Source organism: Salvelinus fontinalis, chromosome 1, assembly GCF_029448725.1.
Source record: "Salvelinus fontinalis isolate EN_2023a chromosome 1, ASM2944872v1, whole genome shotgun sequence".
NCBI classification, from domain to species: Eukaryota; Metazoa; Chordata; class Actinopteri; order Salmoniformes; family Salmonidae; genus Salvelinus; species Salvelinus fontinalis.
In genome coordinates, this window is record NC_074665.1 from 66,051,217 (window position 1) to 66,070,438 (window position 19,222).

Here is a 19,222-nt window from a genome sequence, read left to right on the forward strand (position 1 = left end):
TGATAAATTGGCTTTATTCAGAATGCCAATTTATTTTTGCAAAAACAATGAGGACTCGATATAAGGGTCTTTACCGTCTAATGTGGACAGTGGCTTCATTCTTGCTCGTCTAGTGCTCTTCTTTACATTATATCAAATATACATTTCTCCCGAAATACAAATGTAAAGCGATATGTCGTATTGGAAGGATAAAATAAATCTTCCCTTTAATGCAGAGTGCCAAGCAGAGACGAATCAGGTCACATTTTTACAGTCTTCAGGCTCCCGAGTGGCGCAGCGGTCTGAATCTCAGTGCTAGGGGCGTCACTACAAACCCTGGTTCGATCCCAGGCTGTATCCCAACTGGACGTGATTGGGAGTCCCATAGGGAGGCGCACAACTGTCCCAGCGTCGTCCGGGTTAGGGGAGGGTTGGCCGGGGTAGGCCGTCATTGCAAAATAAGAATTTGTTCTTAACTGACTTGCCTACTTAAATAAAGGTTAAATAAAAATGACTCGTGCCCCAATCCTCCAATCTCAGGGCGGATACTCTATCCACAAGACCACAGAGTTGGTAGTACATGAGAAGACCTTACCTTTACTGTCAGGTTCTGAAGGCTGCTGGGGCAGGAGAACACAGGTGAGCACTTTTTCCCCCGACTCTGGATCCATGTCATTCTGGAAGGTGAGTAGAGGCTGGGACTGGTTCTCTGACAGCCACAGGGCCTTGAGTCGCAGCATGGTCAGAGATATGGGTAGGTGGAGTAGTCTGGAGAGAGATGATAATGTGTTATTTAAAGACTGCAGAGAATATTTTGTGACCCTTATTGATTTGTGGACAGCTCAGAGTCTACGTTAGTGTCAAATATTATGACTTACTTTGCTACATCTAAAAGCATTACTGGGTCTGGTGTATAATAAGATAAATAATATACACTACAGGTTAAAAGTTTTAGAACTCATTCAGGGGTTTTTCTTTCTTTTTACTATTTTCTACATTGTAGAATAATAATGAAGACATCAAAACTATGAAATAACACATACGGAATCATGTAGTAAGCAAAAAAAGTGGCTATTCTCCAAATAGCAACCCTAGGACTTGTGTGTGCAAAGCTGTCAACTTGGATATTCTCTCAACCAGCTTCATGAGGTAGTCACCTGGAATGCATTTCAATTAACAGGTATGCCTTGTTAAAAGGCACTGATAGTCCGCCATAGTAAATAAGAATTTGTTCTTAACTGACTTGCCTAGTTAAATAAAGGTTAAATAAAAGTTAATTTGAGCCAATCAGTTGAGTTGTGACAAGGTGGGGGGGGGGGGGGGGTATACAGAAGATAGCCCTATTTGGTAAAAGACAAAGTCCATATTATGGCAAGAGCAGCTCAAATAATGAAAGAGAAACGACAGTCCATCATTACTTTAAGACATGAAGGTAAGTCAATACGGAACATTTCAAGAACTTTGAAAGTTTCTTCAAGTGCAGTCACAACAACCACCAAGTGCTATCATGAAACTAGCTCTCATGAGGACCGCCACAGGATTGGAAGACCCAGAGATACCTCTGCTGCAGAGGAAAAGATCAATAGAGTTACCAACCACAGAAATTGCAGCACAAATAAATGCTTCAAATCAAATTTTATTGTCACAGTTACAAATAACGTGAAAAAAACCCCCACACAATTGGTTAGGAGTCCGTAAAATGGCTGCCATCTCTTCCGGCACCATTCTAACACAGAGTTCAAGTAACAGACATCTCAACATCAACTGTTCAGAGAAGACTGTGTGAATCAGGCCTTCATAGACGAATTGCTGCAAAGAAAGCACTACTAAAGGACACCAATAAGACGACGAGACTTGCTTGGGCCAAGAAACACGAAAAATGGACAGTAGACCAGTGGAAATTTGTCCTTTGGTCTGGAGTCCAAATTGGAGATTTTTGGTTCCAACCGCCGTGTCTTTGTCAGACGTGGTGTGGGTGAACGGATGATCTCCGCATGTGTATTTGCCACCATGAAGCATGGAGGAGGTGGTGTTATGGTGTGGGGGTGCTTTGCTGGTGACACTGCTTGTGATTTATTTAGAATTCAAGGCACACTTAACCAGCATGGCTACCACAGCATTCTGCAGCGATAAGCCATCCCATCTGGTTTGGGCTTAGTGGGACTATCATTTGTTTTTCAACAGGACAATGACCCAACACCTCCAGGCTGTGTAAGGGCTATTTTACCAAGGAGAGTGAATGAGTGCTGCATCAGATAACCTGGCCTCCATAATCACCCGACCTCAACCCAATTGAGATGGTTTGGGATGAGTTGGACTGCAGACTGAAGGAAAAGCAGCCCACAAGTGCTCAGCATATGTGGGAACTCTTTTCCAACAAAAATGGTTGGAAAAGCATTCCAGGTGAAGCTGGTTGAGAGAATGCCAATAGTAAGCAAAGCTGTCAAGGTACAGGGTGGCTATTTGAAGAATCTAAAATAAAAAAATATATTTTGATTTCTTTAACACTTTTTTGGTTACTACATGATTCCATGTGATATATCATAAGTTTGATGTCTTCACTATTATTCTACAATGTAGAAAATAGTAAAAAATTGAGAAAAACCCTTGAATGAGTAGGTGTTCTAAAACTTTGACCAGTTGTGTATATGATATAATGTGAATATGATCACAGGCTAATAAAGATGCATATAATTTAATTTCTATGTAGCCTACCTATTTCCAGACACATCAAACACATGCAGTTCTGTGGCCTGAGAGATCTCAGAGGGAATTCTTGTCAGCCTGTTCCCTCGAACACAGAAGACATTCAGGCTACTGCAGCCTCCAATCTGGATTAGGGAAGAAAGGCATACAAATAAGACAATTTAAAACTCTAAAAAGACACTGTTTTAATTTATCATCACACACCCACAAAATTCCATATACGAACAGAGAAGGTGTTCTTTGAGGCACACAAACATCTTGAGCAGTGAGGAGTAGGCTTTGGTAAGAACAGTTCACGTAAAAAATATCAAAATTAAGTATTTACCTTTATACCGTAGCATTTTCTAAATCACAGAAAATGAATTTATGTTTATAAAAATTACCTTAATTGTTCCAAAATATATTTAGCATAATGGGCATAGATAGGTAAACCATTAAGAGCATTTGGGAGCTTTGCCACAGAATTGGGCTATGGAGTTTGGCAAAGTAGGAGCTAAAATTAGCTGCAATTAGTAGTGTGTTGAAGTAGGGCCCGGATGGGCCAGCTAAAGTGCTGTAGTCAGACTGTAATCTACTATCAGCCAGCGGCCAGACAGACCTGAACAGGGAACAAATACAGTAATGGAGTCTCATCGTTTTAAAAGGATCTGGCTAAGCTCATGCCCTCACTGGAGTACTTAAGATTGATTTAAAGAGGTGCCTTGAAGAGAAGTCAAATATCAGCAGGAGTTACAGTTAATAGACTACACACTGGTTCTACTCAAAGCCTAGCCATTAGGGGGGGGTCAATACTAAATGAATATGCAACTGTTCAATTAAAATGGAAACAAGCCAAGGTTCAGCAGATATCTTACCTTGAATCTGTGGATTTAAAATCACAACAAGATCAGGTTTTGAAATTTTTAGCCAATTATCAGTCATGACTATTAATTAAAAACATAGCTACATCCCGACACCTGTGGTAAACAAGTAGTTGTCTAGTACTATGTTAATGGTTAGAGATAATAAAACAATGACATTATCTGTGCAAAGTGCTGTGTACTCACAGACACAGGGGCATTGTATAACTACTAAAGGGCTCTTTCAGATTAAACTTTAACCAGAGGGAGCTTGCCTTCGCTTTAAAAGACAAGAGGGTAGAATCAACAACAGTATCTCTCTCTCACACACGCACACACGAAGCAGGCATTCTGGGACAATAAACCAGTGCTGAATACACCAGAGAACTGCAGTCAGTGTGTGTGTGCACTTGTTTTGTCTGTGCTTGAATCCCCTGGAAACAAAAGATAAAATGCCAACAGCCGGAGAGCTGAAATCATGCTCAAGTACAGACAGACAGTCAGTCAAGTCACACACACACACACACAATGAAGAGTCACACAGCCATGTCTAGGGTGAAGACAGTCACAGTGGGAGATGGCTTTTGTGCCTGTGAGAGTGCTCCAGGTCAGGTCGATATAACAAATCGACCTTTGCCTGCATAGTACCACTGTGGCACTGAATGGGATTCAGCTCACAGAAACCAGATTTGCTGGTTAGCAGGTGTAAGGATTAGCCTTTTTACAATACCCATTAAAATCAGATGGGGTCAGGTTTAGTCCAGCAAAGCTCTGCATGCAAATCATACAGTGATCACTGGGGGATGCACTAACCAGATTCCACTGACTCATGACTGAGGCTTCTATGATTTTACATCAATTTTTCCGAGCAGTAGGGTAAATCATGAAGGCAAAATGAGATGCAATCAAGGTTTACACTAGCTTTTTCTGAGCATGTTCAGGCCTAGCATGCACAAGCATTTTGCTTACAGTATTGGGGTAAAATGGTTAACATAGCATTACATATAGGCAACTTCACTCACACATTGACTCTAGAGCACCCACAGAAGAAGTGGCTCACTGCAGCAAGGGAAGAAATTGCTTTTGGATCTAGTCCGCACTCATTCAGATAATACAAGAACGGGGTGGTAAATCACAATGTACAGTGGAACTACTTCACTGCTGCATCACAAAACGTGATCGATAAGGTAAGATCACAACGGGAGATGGAATAATTGGAATATTTTTTATGGAATAAAAAACTTTGAGCAATAAAACAAAAAAAACAAGGACAAGTGCTTGTATCCCAGAAAGAAACTCAGAAGGAAGCAGCCTCATGTCCTGACAACATAAAAAATATAGCTAAGATAATAAAAGCTTGGCACAAATACACTTGCCCAGTGGTTCCCAAACGTTTTATAGTCCCATACCCCTTCAAACATTCAACCTCCAGCTGCGTACCCTCTCTAGCACCAGGGTCAGTGCACTCTCAAATGTTGTTTTTTGCCATCATTGTAAGCCTGCCACACACACCCACACTATACAATACATTTAATAAACATAACAATGAGTGGGCGTTTTTGTCACAGCCCGGCTCGTGGGAAGTGACAAAGAGCTCTTGTAGGACCAGGACACAAATAATAATCAATAATTTTGCTCTTTATTTAATCATCATACATATAAAACCTTATTTGTTAATCAAAAATGGTGAATAACTCACCACAGGTTAATGAGAAGGGTGTACTTGAAAGGATGCACATAACTCTGCAATGTTGGGTTGTATTGGAGAGAGCCTCAGTCTTAAATCATTTTCCACACACAGTCTGTGGCTGTATTTAGTTTTCATGTTAGTGAGGGCCAAGAATCCACTCTCACATAGGTACGTGGTTGCAAAGGGCATCAGTGTCTGAATAGCGTGATTTGCCAAGGAAAGATACTGAGCGCAGCCCAATCCAGAAATCTGTCAGTGGCTTCTGATTAACTTACATTTTCACAGAACCACTTGTTGCAATTTGATGCGGTTCACTTGTTCAGATATCGGTAAGTGGACTGCAGGCAGGGCATGAAAGGGATAACGAATCCAGTTGTCTGTGTCATCCGTTTCGGGAAAATACCTGCGTAATTGCGCACCCAACTCACTCAGGTGCTTCGCTATATCACATTTGACATTGTCCGTAAGCTTGAGTTGATTTGCACACAAAAAAATCATACAAGGATGGAAAGACCTGTGTGTTGTCCTTGTTAATGCAGACAGAGAAGAGCTCCAACTTCTTAATCATAGCCTCAATTTTGTCCTGCACATTGAATATAGTTGTGGAGAGTCCCTGTAATCCTAGATTCAGATTGTTCAGGTGAGAAAAAACATCACCCAGATAGGCCAGTCGTGTGAGAAACTCGTCATCATGCAAGCGGTCAGACAAGTGAAAATAATGGTCAGTAAAGAACTTTAAACTAGTCTTTCAATAAAAATAAAAACGTGTCAATACTTTGCCCCTTGATAACCAACGCACTTCTTCTGTATGTTGTGAAAGCGTTACATGGTCGCTGCCCATATTGCATAGTGCAGAAAATACACAAGAGTTCAGGGGCCTTGATTTAACAAAGTTATCCATTTTCACTGTAGTGTTCAACATGTATTTCAAGCTGTCAGGCATTCACTTGGCAGCAAGAGCCTCTCGGTGGATGCTGCAGTGTACTTAAGTGGCGTCGGGAGCAACTGCTTGCACGCGCGTTTCCACTCCACCATGTCTCCCTGTCATGGCTTTTGCACCATCAGTACAGATACCAACACATCTTGACCTACAAAGTCCATTTGATGTCACAAAGCTGTCCAGTACTTCAAAAATATCCTCTCCTGTTGTCCTGGTTTCCAGAAGAGGATGTCTTCCTTAATTGACCCCCCATAAACGTAACGGACATATACAAGGAGCTATGCCAGGCCCGCCACGTCTGTTGACTCATCCAGCTGTAACGCATAGAATTCCCTGGCTGTATGCGAAGCAATAATTGTTTCAAAACATCTCCTGCCATGTCACTGATGTATCGTGAAACAGTGTTGTTTGATGAAAGCATTGTCTGTATAGTTATTTTTTGCCTTTTCCCAGCCATATCCGGGGCAGCAGGAAGAATGAAGTCCTACACAATAGTATGGGCTTGCCTGTCCTAGCCACTCGGCAGCTCACCATGTAAGACACTTCTAGCCCCTTCTTATTAATGGTATCTATTGCTTTTATATACGTCTTACTACTTAAAAGTCATCTTAATTCTCGCACAAAAAACTTATGTGGCTTATTTTTCTAATTGGCATGTTTTGTTTCTAAATGAGTGAAGGTTTCATCGAGTTGTGAGATAGTACTTTTGCACATTACACACTGTGGCTGAGGAAAGGCACTACTCCCAATATAAGTGAACCCCAAATCAATGTAATTCTCATCATATTTGCACCTCTTTGATGGTCCAACGTCCCTGTCTGTTGTTCGGTGCTTTCCCGGGTAAGGGGACAGTAGCTCTTCGGCTGCATCAGATTCACAATAGTCAGAGTCCATGCTAGCTGGGCTCACAACAAATGTAGAATTACTGATGCTAGCATCGGATGTGCTTGTGGAGGCAGAACAACTTGTGTCGTCAACAGGTGCAGGTGTAGTACTGCTGGTATGGACAAGGCCTTACTTTCTTTTTTACCATTTATCAGTTTTCAAGCAAACGGAATGAGCAGCAGCTACGTTTGGTTAGTGGAATTCCCGCGAGAGAGTAACGGTTAAGGCTCCCTGTATTTGACATTATGTTGTTATTTCGCTGAACACAGATGGTTTAATTTACATTTTTGGCAGTGAAACGAGGCTACTCAGGCGAGAAAAAAAACTCACCAAAATGTATACCCCCATTGGAAAATATATATGGACTGTTTGAAAATGTGAAGATTATTTTATTTTTTTAATTTAAAAAATAAGTTATTTTGTATGTGAATCACATTTTGTATTGGCGTACCTCCGATGGCATTGCGCATACCCGTACCCCAGGTTGGGAATACCTGCACTAGACTATGGACTGTGGTGCCCTGTGAAGCATGAAGGACATACCATTCATCAACAAGTCTCACATTTGCAAACTATTACATGTAGAAAGACTATAGCATACCTCTTTAGGCAATGACGCTAGTCGGTTCCTATCACAGTTGAAGTTGGAAAGTCTCTTTAGTTTTCCAATACTTCTTGGCAAACTCTAAAGAGAGAAACAACAATTAAGAAATAATACATTAAACATCTACAGTTCGCACATGCAGTAATAGGTGTAGCAGTGACAGTAGACCGGCTAGTGGCCTGAGCATGGGGATTACCTGCACAGTCCCACTGTGAGGATGACATAAACATATCTGATTGGCTAGTGGTAAAGAGGATAGGTTCCTGGTGCACACTTAGATGTTTTTAGCCTATTAGGAAGTGAAGACTAAGGGCATAATGGAGGTCAAAGGTTACACAATAATAACAGAATACATCCCTTCAGAAGTAAAAATACAATTTGTTACAAGATCACAAGGTCTTTCAAAGGACCGAAGAGGGCAGCCATCAGAGTTGAGTTTATCAAATTAAAGTGTTTGTTGTGGGCTGAAAAAGTCAGCCATGTGTCTTGTGATAAAAGAAAAGTAATTGGGTCTTACTTATCAAAGCTGCCCTCATAATAATATGTATATCCTGTATGAGCAAGTATAGCGCAACCACAAATCCACCTGTAGCCGATTCTCAGTGAGCACCAGTTCAGTGAGACTCTCACAGTTCCCAATGCTCTCTGGTAGCTGGGCAAGCCGATTCTGGTCTGCTTTCAATATTGACAGTCGCCTCAGTTTTCCTGCAGAGCAAAAAATAAAAATGTTACATACTTTGATATAGACATATGAGAGTAGTCAGGATAGCATGGCAATCAATATAATTCGTAAAACAAGTTAGTTGATTTGCAACCAACACTAGAGCCTATGGCTAATGAAACGACAGATCAATAAAACATCAAATCATTTTATATGGATTTAATGACTGTCACATTTCATTTTCCATTCATCCAAAGTTATATTGTGCCCTAAGGGGCACATCACCTGTGTTATTAAATCAGTTCAGTTACCAAATGTGGACTATCTTATTATGTGATTCAGATTAACTTCCGGTTTATGCTCAGTTTACATTGATGTTGATCCTATCTTTGACCTAATCAGTTTCAGCATGGTCCAATGCATGACATGGTAAAACAAGTGACCAATAACAAACATGTACACAAACACGCATGCATACAAACGCATGAGTGCACACAACTGCACACACACATCACTCACACGTTTATTTTACTATCCTTGTGGGGACCAAAACAATTGATTCCCATTCATAATTATATTTTCCCCAACCTTAACCTAACCCGAACTTTAATCCCAACCCCTTAACCTAACCTTAACCCTAACTGTAACCCCAAGCCTTTTTCCTTGTGGGGACGAACGAAATCTCCCCACTTGTCCGAATTTCTGACTTCTGATCCCCACAAGGATAGTAAAATCAAAAACACACACACTATTGTAGTATACAGTGCAGCAGCGTGCTGACCTATGCCCTCTGGCAGAGCATTGATGAGGTTCTGGGACACCAGCAGGTCAGTAAGGGAGACCAGGCCACCCATCTCCTCTGGAAGGTGCTCCAGCTTGTTCTCTGATACATCTAGACACAGGAGGCTTTTCATGCTGCCCATCTCCTACGGGTTGAACACACTTCAATTGTAAATACATTTCACAGTCTGTGTTAGTGACTAACGATAATGGTGCAGCTCTTGTGATCACATATCAACAGAAGTCGCAATATTAATTTAGCCTAAAAAATAGGTGTTAGCCTTTCACTTTTTGGGGAATCAAATCATATCATACAAGTTCAACTGTAATTTTTCATTTATTTTACCTTTATTTAACTAGGCAAGTCAACAAATTCTTGTTTACAATAACGGCATACCCCGGCCACACCCGGATGACGCTGGGCCAATTGTGCTGCACCCTATGGGACTCCCAATCACAGCCGGATGTGATACAGCCTGGATTCAAACCAGGGACTGTAGTGAGGCCTCGCACTGAGATGCAGTGCCTTAGACCACTGCGCCACTCGGGAGACCCATTATATCAAGGCACTTAAATGACAATTATTAGTCTAAGTATCTCGTAAAAATCTTACTGCAGGTATTTCAGCCAACTGGTTTCCATCCAGCCACAAGTCCTTTAAGCTGACAAGACATCCTATTGTTTCTGGCTGTGAGGGAGGAAGGATTGGAGGCAAAAGAGAGAGACAGAGACACAGAGAGAGAGAAAGACACCGAGAAAAATGAGCGAGAAAGAGACAGACCGAGAAAAAAAGAGAGCGAGAGAAAGAGAGACAATTATACACGACTGAGGCAAATGTAAACAAGACTGTGGAATAATTTCAACCATGTGTAAACTGTCATTCCCTAGCCTTGTTTGGTTTCAGTCAATCTCTCAGGGAGGGAGTGTGTCTCTGTCTCGGAGTTACCTTTTTATAAACATCAAACCTGACATTATGTTGTAACAGACTATAACTTAAACTCAACGGCCCTGTCACACTCCCCCTTCAGGATGATAAGAGGGAGGCATTTCTATCAGTATACTCAATTAAGTTTCACATAACAAGAAAAGGGTTGAGTGAGATTTGAGGGCTGCCCATTCTACACATGCGTAGCTATGCATATTGTTTTCTTCTGTGTGAATGTTATTCCAAGAAATCAACATCTTTACTGAGATTCGCAAAGTCAGAAACTCACCAAATTGTAAAGTTCATTGTTCCCTAGGTCAAGCTCCTCAAGTCTGTGAAGTAGTGATAGTGACCTGTGGAATGCACAAGAGGGGTTATAAAGTTAAAAAAAACATGACATATAGGGTTTGAAAAAATTAAATAAACAAATCATCATACAGTGACGAATTTATATTGTATCTACTTCTCAGTCTGTTTCACTGCTGTTTAATTTGAACCATGTGCGAGTGAAAATGTATTGGCCACATACCAAGCAGTGAGATGGTTAGATGTTCAGAGAGAGACTGTTGTTGTGCCAACATAAGTCGCGCATTGGCTGAATATAGACCAACAACTCTTTAGAGGGTACACTGAATTCTATATCACCTCTAAAGTCTACACACACACACACGTCATGTGAAACACATAAGGCTTCATCTGTGGTCTACCGAATTTGTTACATGCTTATAATGTAGCCACACAGACGTTACTTCTTACACTTTGTGGAACACAGAGCGTTTGTGGAACAGTGATGTCTGGGGGGTTGGGAGCAGAGCGAAATAAGAACTTCAATCTCGCATGGACTAATAAAGTAGGCCTACTTGTCTTCTGCCTCCAATTAATTTTTTGCCCTGAAACATACAGTACCTATCCAGGGTAAGTACTTACTCTGGTAAATATGTCAGCAGATTCTCTCTGAGTTCCAGTGATACCAAGTTGGAGAGGCTGTGGAGAGAGGCAAAAGAGGGAGGGCCATTTGGTGTTTGTTATTGTCCCCAAATGATCACAACCAACAGAAAATACAGTAATCCTTTTCATGAGGATTACTGATTGAAGCCATCTAGGACAGAGTCAATGAATTCCAAGAATTTAGGCTTTTAGGAGCACAACATGGCTTGGAGGTAATATCTTTGTTCCCAAAAGAAAGGAAAATAGTTGTATTTAGTAATCGCAGCAGCGGAGCTATGAAGCTCTGGTGAGAATAAATTATTATGCACAATCTGTAACTAGACGTTTCTTGCCAAGGTATATATATTTTGATTTTATTTAACCTTTTTTTAACTAGGCAAATATTTGCTTCCAGTCTCAGAAGATATGGCTTGGACATCAGTGTTGAAATATAGGCCTAACTTCATTAGTTAAATGAGCAGAGAAGTCTAAAAATCTTGTGGACTGGAAAATTAAAGCCTAAAATCAAATCGTGGGTTATTGTGAATCAAATGGCACAAAAAGTAAACATGTATACAGTACCAGTCAAAAGTTTGGACACACCTACTCATTCAAGGTTTTTAATTAATGTTTTTACTATTTTCTAAATTGTAGAATAATAGTGAAGATATCAAAACTATGAAATAACACATATGGAATCATGTAGTAACCAAAAAAGTGTTGAACAAATCAAAATCTATTTTATATATTTGAGATTCTTCAAAGTAGCCACCCTTTGCCTTAATGACAGCTTTGGTATTCTCTCAACTAGCTTCACCTGGAAGGCTTTTCCAACAGTCTTGAAGGAGTTCCCACATATGCTGGACACTTGTTAGCTGCTTTTCCTTGACTCTGCAGTCCAACTCATCCCAAACCATCTTAATTGGGTTGAGGTCGGGTGATTGTGGAAGCCAGGTCATCTGATGCAGCACTCCATCACTCCCCTTCTTGGTCAAATAGCCCTTACACAGCCTGAAGGTGCTGGGTCATTGTCCTGTTGAAAAACAAATGATAGGGCTCACTAAGCCCAAACCAGATGGGATGGCGTATCGCTGCAGAATGCTGTGGTAGCCATGCTGGTTAAGTGTGCCTTGAATTCTAAATAAAATCACTGACAGTGTCACTAGCAAAGCACCACCACACCTCCTCCTCCATGCTTCACGGTGGGAAACACAAACGCGGAGATCATCCATTCACCTACTCTGCGTCTCACAAAGACATGGCGGTTGGAACCAAAAATCTCAAATTTGGCCTCATCAGACCAAAGGACAGATTTCCACTGCTTGTGTTTCTTGGCCCAAGCAAATCTCTTTCTTATTGATGTCCTTTAGTAGTGGTTAATTTGCAGCAATTAAACCATGAAGGCCTGATTCACGCAGTCTCCTCTGTTACTTCAACTCTGTAAAGCATTTATTTGGGCTGCAATCTGAGGTGCAGTTAACTCAAATTAACTTATCCTCTGCAGCAGAGGTAACTCTGGGTCTTCCTTTCATGTGGCAGTCCTCATGAGAACCAGTTTCATCATAGTGCTTGATGGTTTTTGCGACTGCACTTGAAGAAACTTTCAAAGTTCTTGAAATTTTCTGGATTGACTGACCTTCATGTCTTAAAGTAATGATGGACTGCCATTTCTCTTTGCTTATTTGAGCTGTTCTTGGCATAATATGGACTTGGTCTTTTACCAAATAGGTCTATCGTCTGTATACCTTGACTACCTTGTCACAACACAACTGATTGGCGCCAACGCATTAAGGAAAGAAATTCCACAAGTTCACTTTTAACAAGGCACACCTGTTAATTGAAATGTATTCCAGGTGACTACCTCATGAAGCTGGTTGAGAGAATGCCAAGAGTGTACAAAGCTGTCAAGGCAAAGAGTGGCTACTTTGAAGAATATCAAATATATAAAATATATTTTGATTTGTCTAACACATTTTTGGTTACTACATGATTCAAAATGTGTTATTTCATAGTCTATGTCTTCACTATTATTCTACAATGTAGAAAATAGTTTTAAAAAATAAAGAAAAACCCTTGAATGAGTAGGTGTCTCCAACCTTTTGACTGGTACTGTTTGTAAATGTCATTTCAGGTTCTTCTTTTTTTTGCTCAAATTTCAAGAAAGCTGTTTTTGCTTTGTAATTATGGGGTATTGTCCATAGATTGACGAGGAGAAAAAACAGTTTAATCAATTTTAGAATAAGGCTGTAACGTAGAAGAAGGTGGAAAAAGTCAAGGGGTAGCTCCACCCTCTTCTCTCTGAAGTTACAGGCAAGTATATGGGTCAAATGTCCCATCCCCTTCGAAATTTTGACAGATGCAAAACTGTGATTTGTTCAAATGATCAGTGATGAAAAATCTACACATCGGAACAAAGTTCCTCCTTAGTCGCATCCCACAGTCTGTTGACAGACACTACGATACAATTTATGTTACGTGCGTCTGTCCACGAGAGATTAACAGAGGTGTAGAAAATAGTTTTCCCCCCCTACAAAATCCATTAAGCCTACACCATTTGGGTGACAGCATTTCAGCCCTCCACAGCTAGATGAGCGAGTGAGTGAATGGATGAACAATCAATATCTGGCCTAACACTGTGCATTTATGCACGAGTAGGTCTGTCTTCTCACATCTTCACCAACTGTCACAGAGCTCTTACTAGGTCACCATGGTAAATCAGATCAACACAGCTTTAATATGACTTAATCGAGCACAATAAGTAACATTACTCAGTCTACAATCTAGACCTACTTATCACAGAGAGAGAAACACAGCTGAATCATTCTGCAAAACACCATATTTACATTAACCATGTAAGGTTATGCTACATACAGTAATCCCTAATTTACAGCAATATGTCAAGTCAAAACTGGGGCCTATTTAGTTTTACACTAGTACAATTTTTTCAAGTGTTCCTTAATTCAAAATCTGTTGCTGCGTTGTGCATAACACAAAAGGGCCCTGTCAACGAGTATAGAACGATATACGGCCGGTGAGTGTTGGAGGTGTCGTATAATATTAGTGTCTCATCTGATGATGAAAAATCCTAGTAGGAGCCTAAAGAGAGATTATGACTGTAGCTGCTGTATGATAACTGCATGATATATTATTCAGTTATTTGAAGGGAGAAAGGGCTGGCATTCTTTTGCAAGTGAAACGTAAACGAACTTGGCAGGCTGGAGGAAATTACACAGGAAATTTCAGGGTCTCTGGGGATAGAGGGGGACAGGAAAGAAGCAGAACTTACTGATACAACTACCCTTGTAAGTTATTATGCCATAAATCAAATAACACCATGAAATTATACAATGGATCGTCATGAAACTACCAAAAGATATTACACAGTAACATAGCAGTATTTATTAAAATAGATGGTCATGGAAACACACACAGCTCCAAACCACGTCCATTGAAGGAGGGTATGAGTGCCAGCAACTTCCAAAAATGTCAGTTACAGACAATTTGTAGTCACAGTATGTCATTACATTGTTCAGAACCTAAAAACAGGAACCAGTTTCATAACCACCTGTGACTAAGAAATATGACCGACAGTAGCATACAATTTCTTACTCATTCTTTTTTATGTTCAAAGTCACAGCCCATTTGAACATCAAAAGCGCATAAGTGAGAACTACATTCCAACCCATTAAACACGTTTCTGTATGACAGGACTATGAAACATTCTTTTTTTTTTATGCCAGAAAGAAGCACTTACTTTCCAATGTTTTCGGGAAGAGCCTGCAATGAAATGTCATTGATGGAAAGGCATGTTAAATTCTGAAGCTCTGGAAAACTCTCAGGCAATCTGCAAAAACAAGAGAGGAATTCAAATCAAAATCAGATCTTTGCAGCTGAAATAAATGGTGGCAGATTCCTGAAAAAAATCAATGGATCCAATTGCATATATAGGCAATAAGAATACTATAAAATATACTAAAGCTAATACAGGTTTACTACTTTCCTCTCTGACAGGAAAGTTTAATCTATCAACAGGAACTGTAACTTTTTCTTTCCATTTGATGACAGTGCATTTGTAAAGTATTCACACCCCTTCACTTTTTGTTACGTTACAGCCTTATTCTAAAATGGATTAAAAAATATATATAATAATCCTCAATCTACACACAATACCCCATAATGACAAGGTGAAAACAGGTTTTTAGAAATTATAAATACCTCACTTACATACGTTTTCAGACACTTTGCTATGAAATTTGAAATTGAGCTCAGGTCCATCCTGTTTCCATTGATCCTCCTTGAGATGTTTCTACTTCTACTTATGGTAAATTCAATTAGTTGGACATGATTTGGAAAGGCACACGCCTGTCTATATAAGGTCCCACAGTTGACAGGGCATGTCAGAGCAAAAACCAAGCCATGAGGTCGAAGGAATTGTCCGTAGAGCGATCTGGGGAAGGGTCACCAAGAACATAGAGGCCTCCATCATTCTTAAATGGAAGAAGTTTGGAACCACCAAGAATCTTCTTCCTAGAGCTGGCCGCCTGGACAAACTGAGCAATCGGGGGAGAAGGGCCTTGGTCAGGGAGGTGACCAAGAACCTGATGGTGACTCTAACAGAGCTCCTCCATGGAGATGGGAGAACCTTCCAGAAGAACAACAATCTCTGCAGCACTCCACCAATCAGGCCTTTATGGTAGAGTGGCCAGACGGAAGCCACTCCTCAATAAAAGGCACATGACAGGTCGCTTGTAGTTTGCCAAAAGGCACCTAAAGGACTCTCAGACGATGAGAAACAAGATTCTCTGGTCTGACGAAATCAAGATTGAACTCTTTGGCCTGAATGCCAAGTGTCACATCTGGAGGAAACCTGGCAGCATCCCTACGGTGAAGCATGGTGGTGGCAGCATCATGCTGTGGGGATGTTTTTCAGCGGCAAGGACTGGGAGACTAGTCAGGATCGAGGGAAAGATGAACAGAGCAAAGTACAGAGATCCTTGATGAAAACCTGCTCCAGAGTGCTCAGGACCTCAGACTGGGGCGAGGGTTCACCTTCCAACAGGACAACGACTCTATGCACACAGCGAAGACAATGCAGGAGTGGCTTCAGGACAAGTGTCCTTGAGTGGCCCAGTCAGATCCCGGACTTAAACCCGATTGAACATCTCTGGAGAAACCTGAAAATAGCTGTGCAGCAACCATCCCCATCCAAACTGACAGAGCTTGAGAGGATCTGCAAAGAATGGGAGAAACTCCCCGAATACAGGTGTGCCAAGCTTGTAGCGCCATACCCAAGAAGAGCAAAGGCTGTAATCGCTGCCAAAGGTGCTTCAACAGAGTACTGAGTAAAAGGTCTGAATAACTATGTAAATCTGATTTAATTGTTATATATATATTTCAAATGCACTGTATAGTTTTAAGCCTTCATGACAGGATTCCCTTCTATCTAAAATGGTCACTCAGAGACAATCTCAGACACACAATGCTTCTGTCAGTGTGAGAGTGTAGGAGTGTGAAAGGTTTGTTTGTGGGTTGTAATGCCATACCACATTACAATCCAAAGCACAACGCTTAACCGTATTATATCATCTGCAGGTCAGAGCACTACATATTCCCTTCCCCAACTGAGTAGCTGTAAAGCGGTCTAACAAGAACATCTAAGCCAGGGGTACTCAACTCTTACCCTACGAGGTCCAGAGCCGACTGGTTTTTCTGTTCTACCTGATAATTCATTGCGCACACTTGGTGTACCAGGTCTAAATGAGTCCCTGATTACAGCGTAACTATGTAAAAATGCAGTGGAACTGGCTTTGAGGTCCAGAGTGAGTTTGAGAGATCTAGGCTATGTTTACTAGGTAGGCAAATTGCACATCCCAGGGCATGGCCAGTCCCAAACTGAACCATATGGCATTGTGACTGCCACCACTAGGGTGCAAACTATACAGACCTCACCATGAGACAGCTGACAGGCAAACTGGGGCAAAAAATGTCCCATACAATATTCATTAGCATAAATGACCTGTTAAATACAGCAGATCTAATTCTGTAGTTCTTCAATGTCATCATTGAAATTGTTACTAAAACAGGTCCATCAGATAGCAGTTCGAGCAAAAAATAAATCCTGTCTGAAAATACCTTTATAAAAGTTACTCCGTTTTCCTCTCAATACAGCTTGTGTTTGAACAACTCCTTCTCTAAGTCATGCAAAGTTCCTAGATATAACTTACTACAGTGCTGCTACGGTATGTTTCTTTTGTTCACTCCCATTTGCTAAACATTTATGGCGACATGAATTCAAAGTTCAGTTACCTTGTTAATGGGTTTCCACTAAAGTCTGCTACTTGGAGAGCTTTACAGTTAGAGATGCTCTCTGGAATTTCCATGATGTCTATATGAGGGATGAAAAGAAATACATGTTGGATACATCTTGATCAACACACACTGTCTATTTATATTTTCCAACGGGGCTATGCATTTGGGTGAGGCTTTTCTCTCACCCGAGTAGCCTCGTTTCACTGCCAAAAATAAAATTAAACCATCTAGCGTTCAGCAAAATAACATCAATGTCAAATACAGGTAGCATAGTCAAATAATTATCATCCAATCACAACCGTTACTCTCTTGCAGGAATTTGACTGACGGTCCGTATGTAGCCAAACGTAGCTGCTGCTCATGTTGGTATCTGTACTGGCGCAAAAGCCATGACAGGGAGAAATAGTGGAGTGGTAACAAGCGTGCAAGTAGTTGCTCCCAACGCCACTTGGGTACACTGCAGCATCCACCGAGAAGCTCTTGCTGCCAAGGGAATGCCTGACAGACGACCATGTAATGCTTTTACAACATACAAAAGTGCGTTGGTTATCAAGGTGCAAAGTATTGACACGTTTTTTTAAATAGAGACGAGTTTAAAGTTCTCTGTACTGACCATAACTTTCACTTGTCTGACCATTTGCATGATGACGAGTTTCTCACAGGACTGGCATCTAGTGATGTTTTTTCTCGCCTGAATGATCTGAATCTAGGATTACAGGGACTCTCCGCAACTATATTCAATGTGCGGGACAAAATTTAGGCTATGATTGAGAAGTTGGAGCTCTTCTCTGTCTGCATTAACACAGACAACACACAGGTCTTTCCATCACTGTATGATTTTTTTGTGTGCAAATGAACTCAAGCTTACGGACAATGTCAAATGTGATATAGCAAAGCACCTGATTGAGTTGGGTGCAAAATTACGCAGGTACTTTCCCGAAACGGATGACACAAACAACTGGAATCGTTATCCCTTTCATGCCCTGCCTCCAATCCACTTACTGATATCTGAACAAGAGAGCCTCATCAAAATTGCAACAAGCGTGAAAATTGAATATAAAATCAGAAGCCACTACCAGATTTCTGGATTGGGCTGCGCTCAGAGTATCCTGCCTTGGCAAATTGCGCTATTCAGACACTGATGCCCTTTGCAACCACGTACCTATGTGAGAGTGGATTCTTGGCCCTCACTAACATGAAAACTAAATACAGGCACAGACTGTGTGTGGAAAATGATTTAAGACTGAGACTCTCTCCAATACAACCCAACATTGCAGAGTTATGAGCATCCTTTCAAGCACACCCTTCTTATTAACCTGTGGTGAGTTATTCGCAATCATCTTCGATTAACAAATAAGGTTTTATATGCAAGATGGTTAAATAAAGAGCAGAATTATTGATTAGTATTATATTATTTGTGTCCTGGTCCTATAAGAGCTCTTTGTCACTTCCCACGAGCCGGGTTGTGACAAAAACTCACTCATTCCTATGTTTAATAAATGTATCGTATACTGTGTGTGTGGCAGGCTTACAATGATGGCAAAAAACATTTGAGAGTGCGCTGACCCTGGTGTTAGAGGGTGTACACAGCTGGAGGTTGAATGCTTGAAGGGGTACGGGACTATAAAACGTTTGGGAACCACTGGTATAGAGAAACAATATAAATAAACATTGGACATAAAATTAAGACAAGTTGTTAGCCAGGCCTAAGCTTTCTTGACCAAACTATAAAACCATTAACCATGACATCCCTCAATCAAGATGACAAAATAGTTCAGAAAGTCCATCCAACTAGACATTACACTTAAAACTACTGATCCAGACAATGTAAACAGATAGACATAAAACATACATAAAGGAGAACTGTCTATTTAAAATCATTTGTAATCGCCACTAAATTATCATGCTTGTTGCGCCAAACATGGAGAGTTGCATGTGATTTGGTTCTGCTGGGAAGCATTCTGGATTTGGTCCTGC

General features: G+C 40.8%; 1 protein-coding gene across 2 annotated transcripts in view; it reads right to left on the reverse strand.

The window, feature by feature from the left end:
• Positions 1 to 19,222, reverse strand: part of LOC129860070 (leucine-rich repeat-containing protein 1-like) — a 61,808-nt gene that overhangs the window by 16,485 nt on the left and 26,101 nt on the right. For both annotated transcript variants that reach the window (XM_055930410.1, XM_055930414.1), the window contains 10 exons: positions 17,243 to 17,321; positions 14,691 to 14,780; positions 10,937 to 10,993; positions 10,299 to 10,362; positions 9,698 to 9,772; positions 9,086 to 9,230; positions 8,230 to 8,348; positions 7,641 to 7,724; positions 2,695 to 2,810; positions 575 to 747 (listed from right to left, as the gene is read on the reverse strand). In XM_055930410.1, coding sequence (XP_055786385.1) covers positions 575 to 747; positions 2,695 to 2,810; positions 7,641 to 7,724; positions 8,230 to 8,348; positions 9,086 to 9,230; positions 9,698 to 9,772; positions 10,299 to 10,362; positions 10,937 to 10,993; positions 14,691 to 14,780; positions 17,243 to 17,321 — 1,002 coding nt within the window. The remainder of the gene's footprint in view (positions 1 to 574; positions 748 to 2,694; positions 2,811 to 7,640; positions 7,725 to 8,229; positions 8,349 to 9,085; positions 9,231 to 9,697; positions 9,773 to 10,298; positions 10,363 to 10,936; positions 10,994 to 14,690; positions 14,781 to 17,242; positions 17,322 to 19,222) is intronic.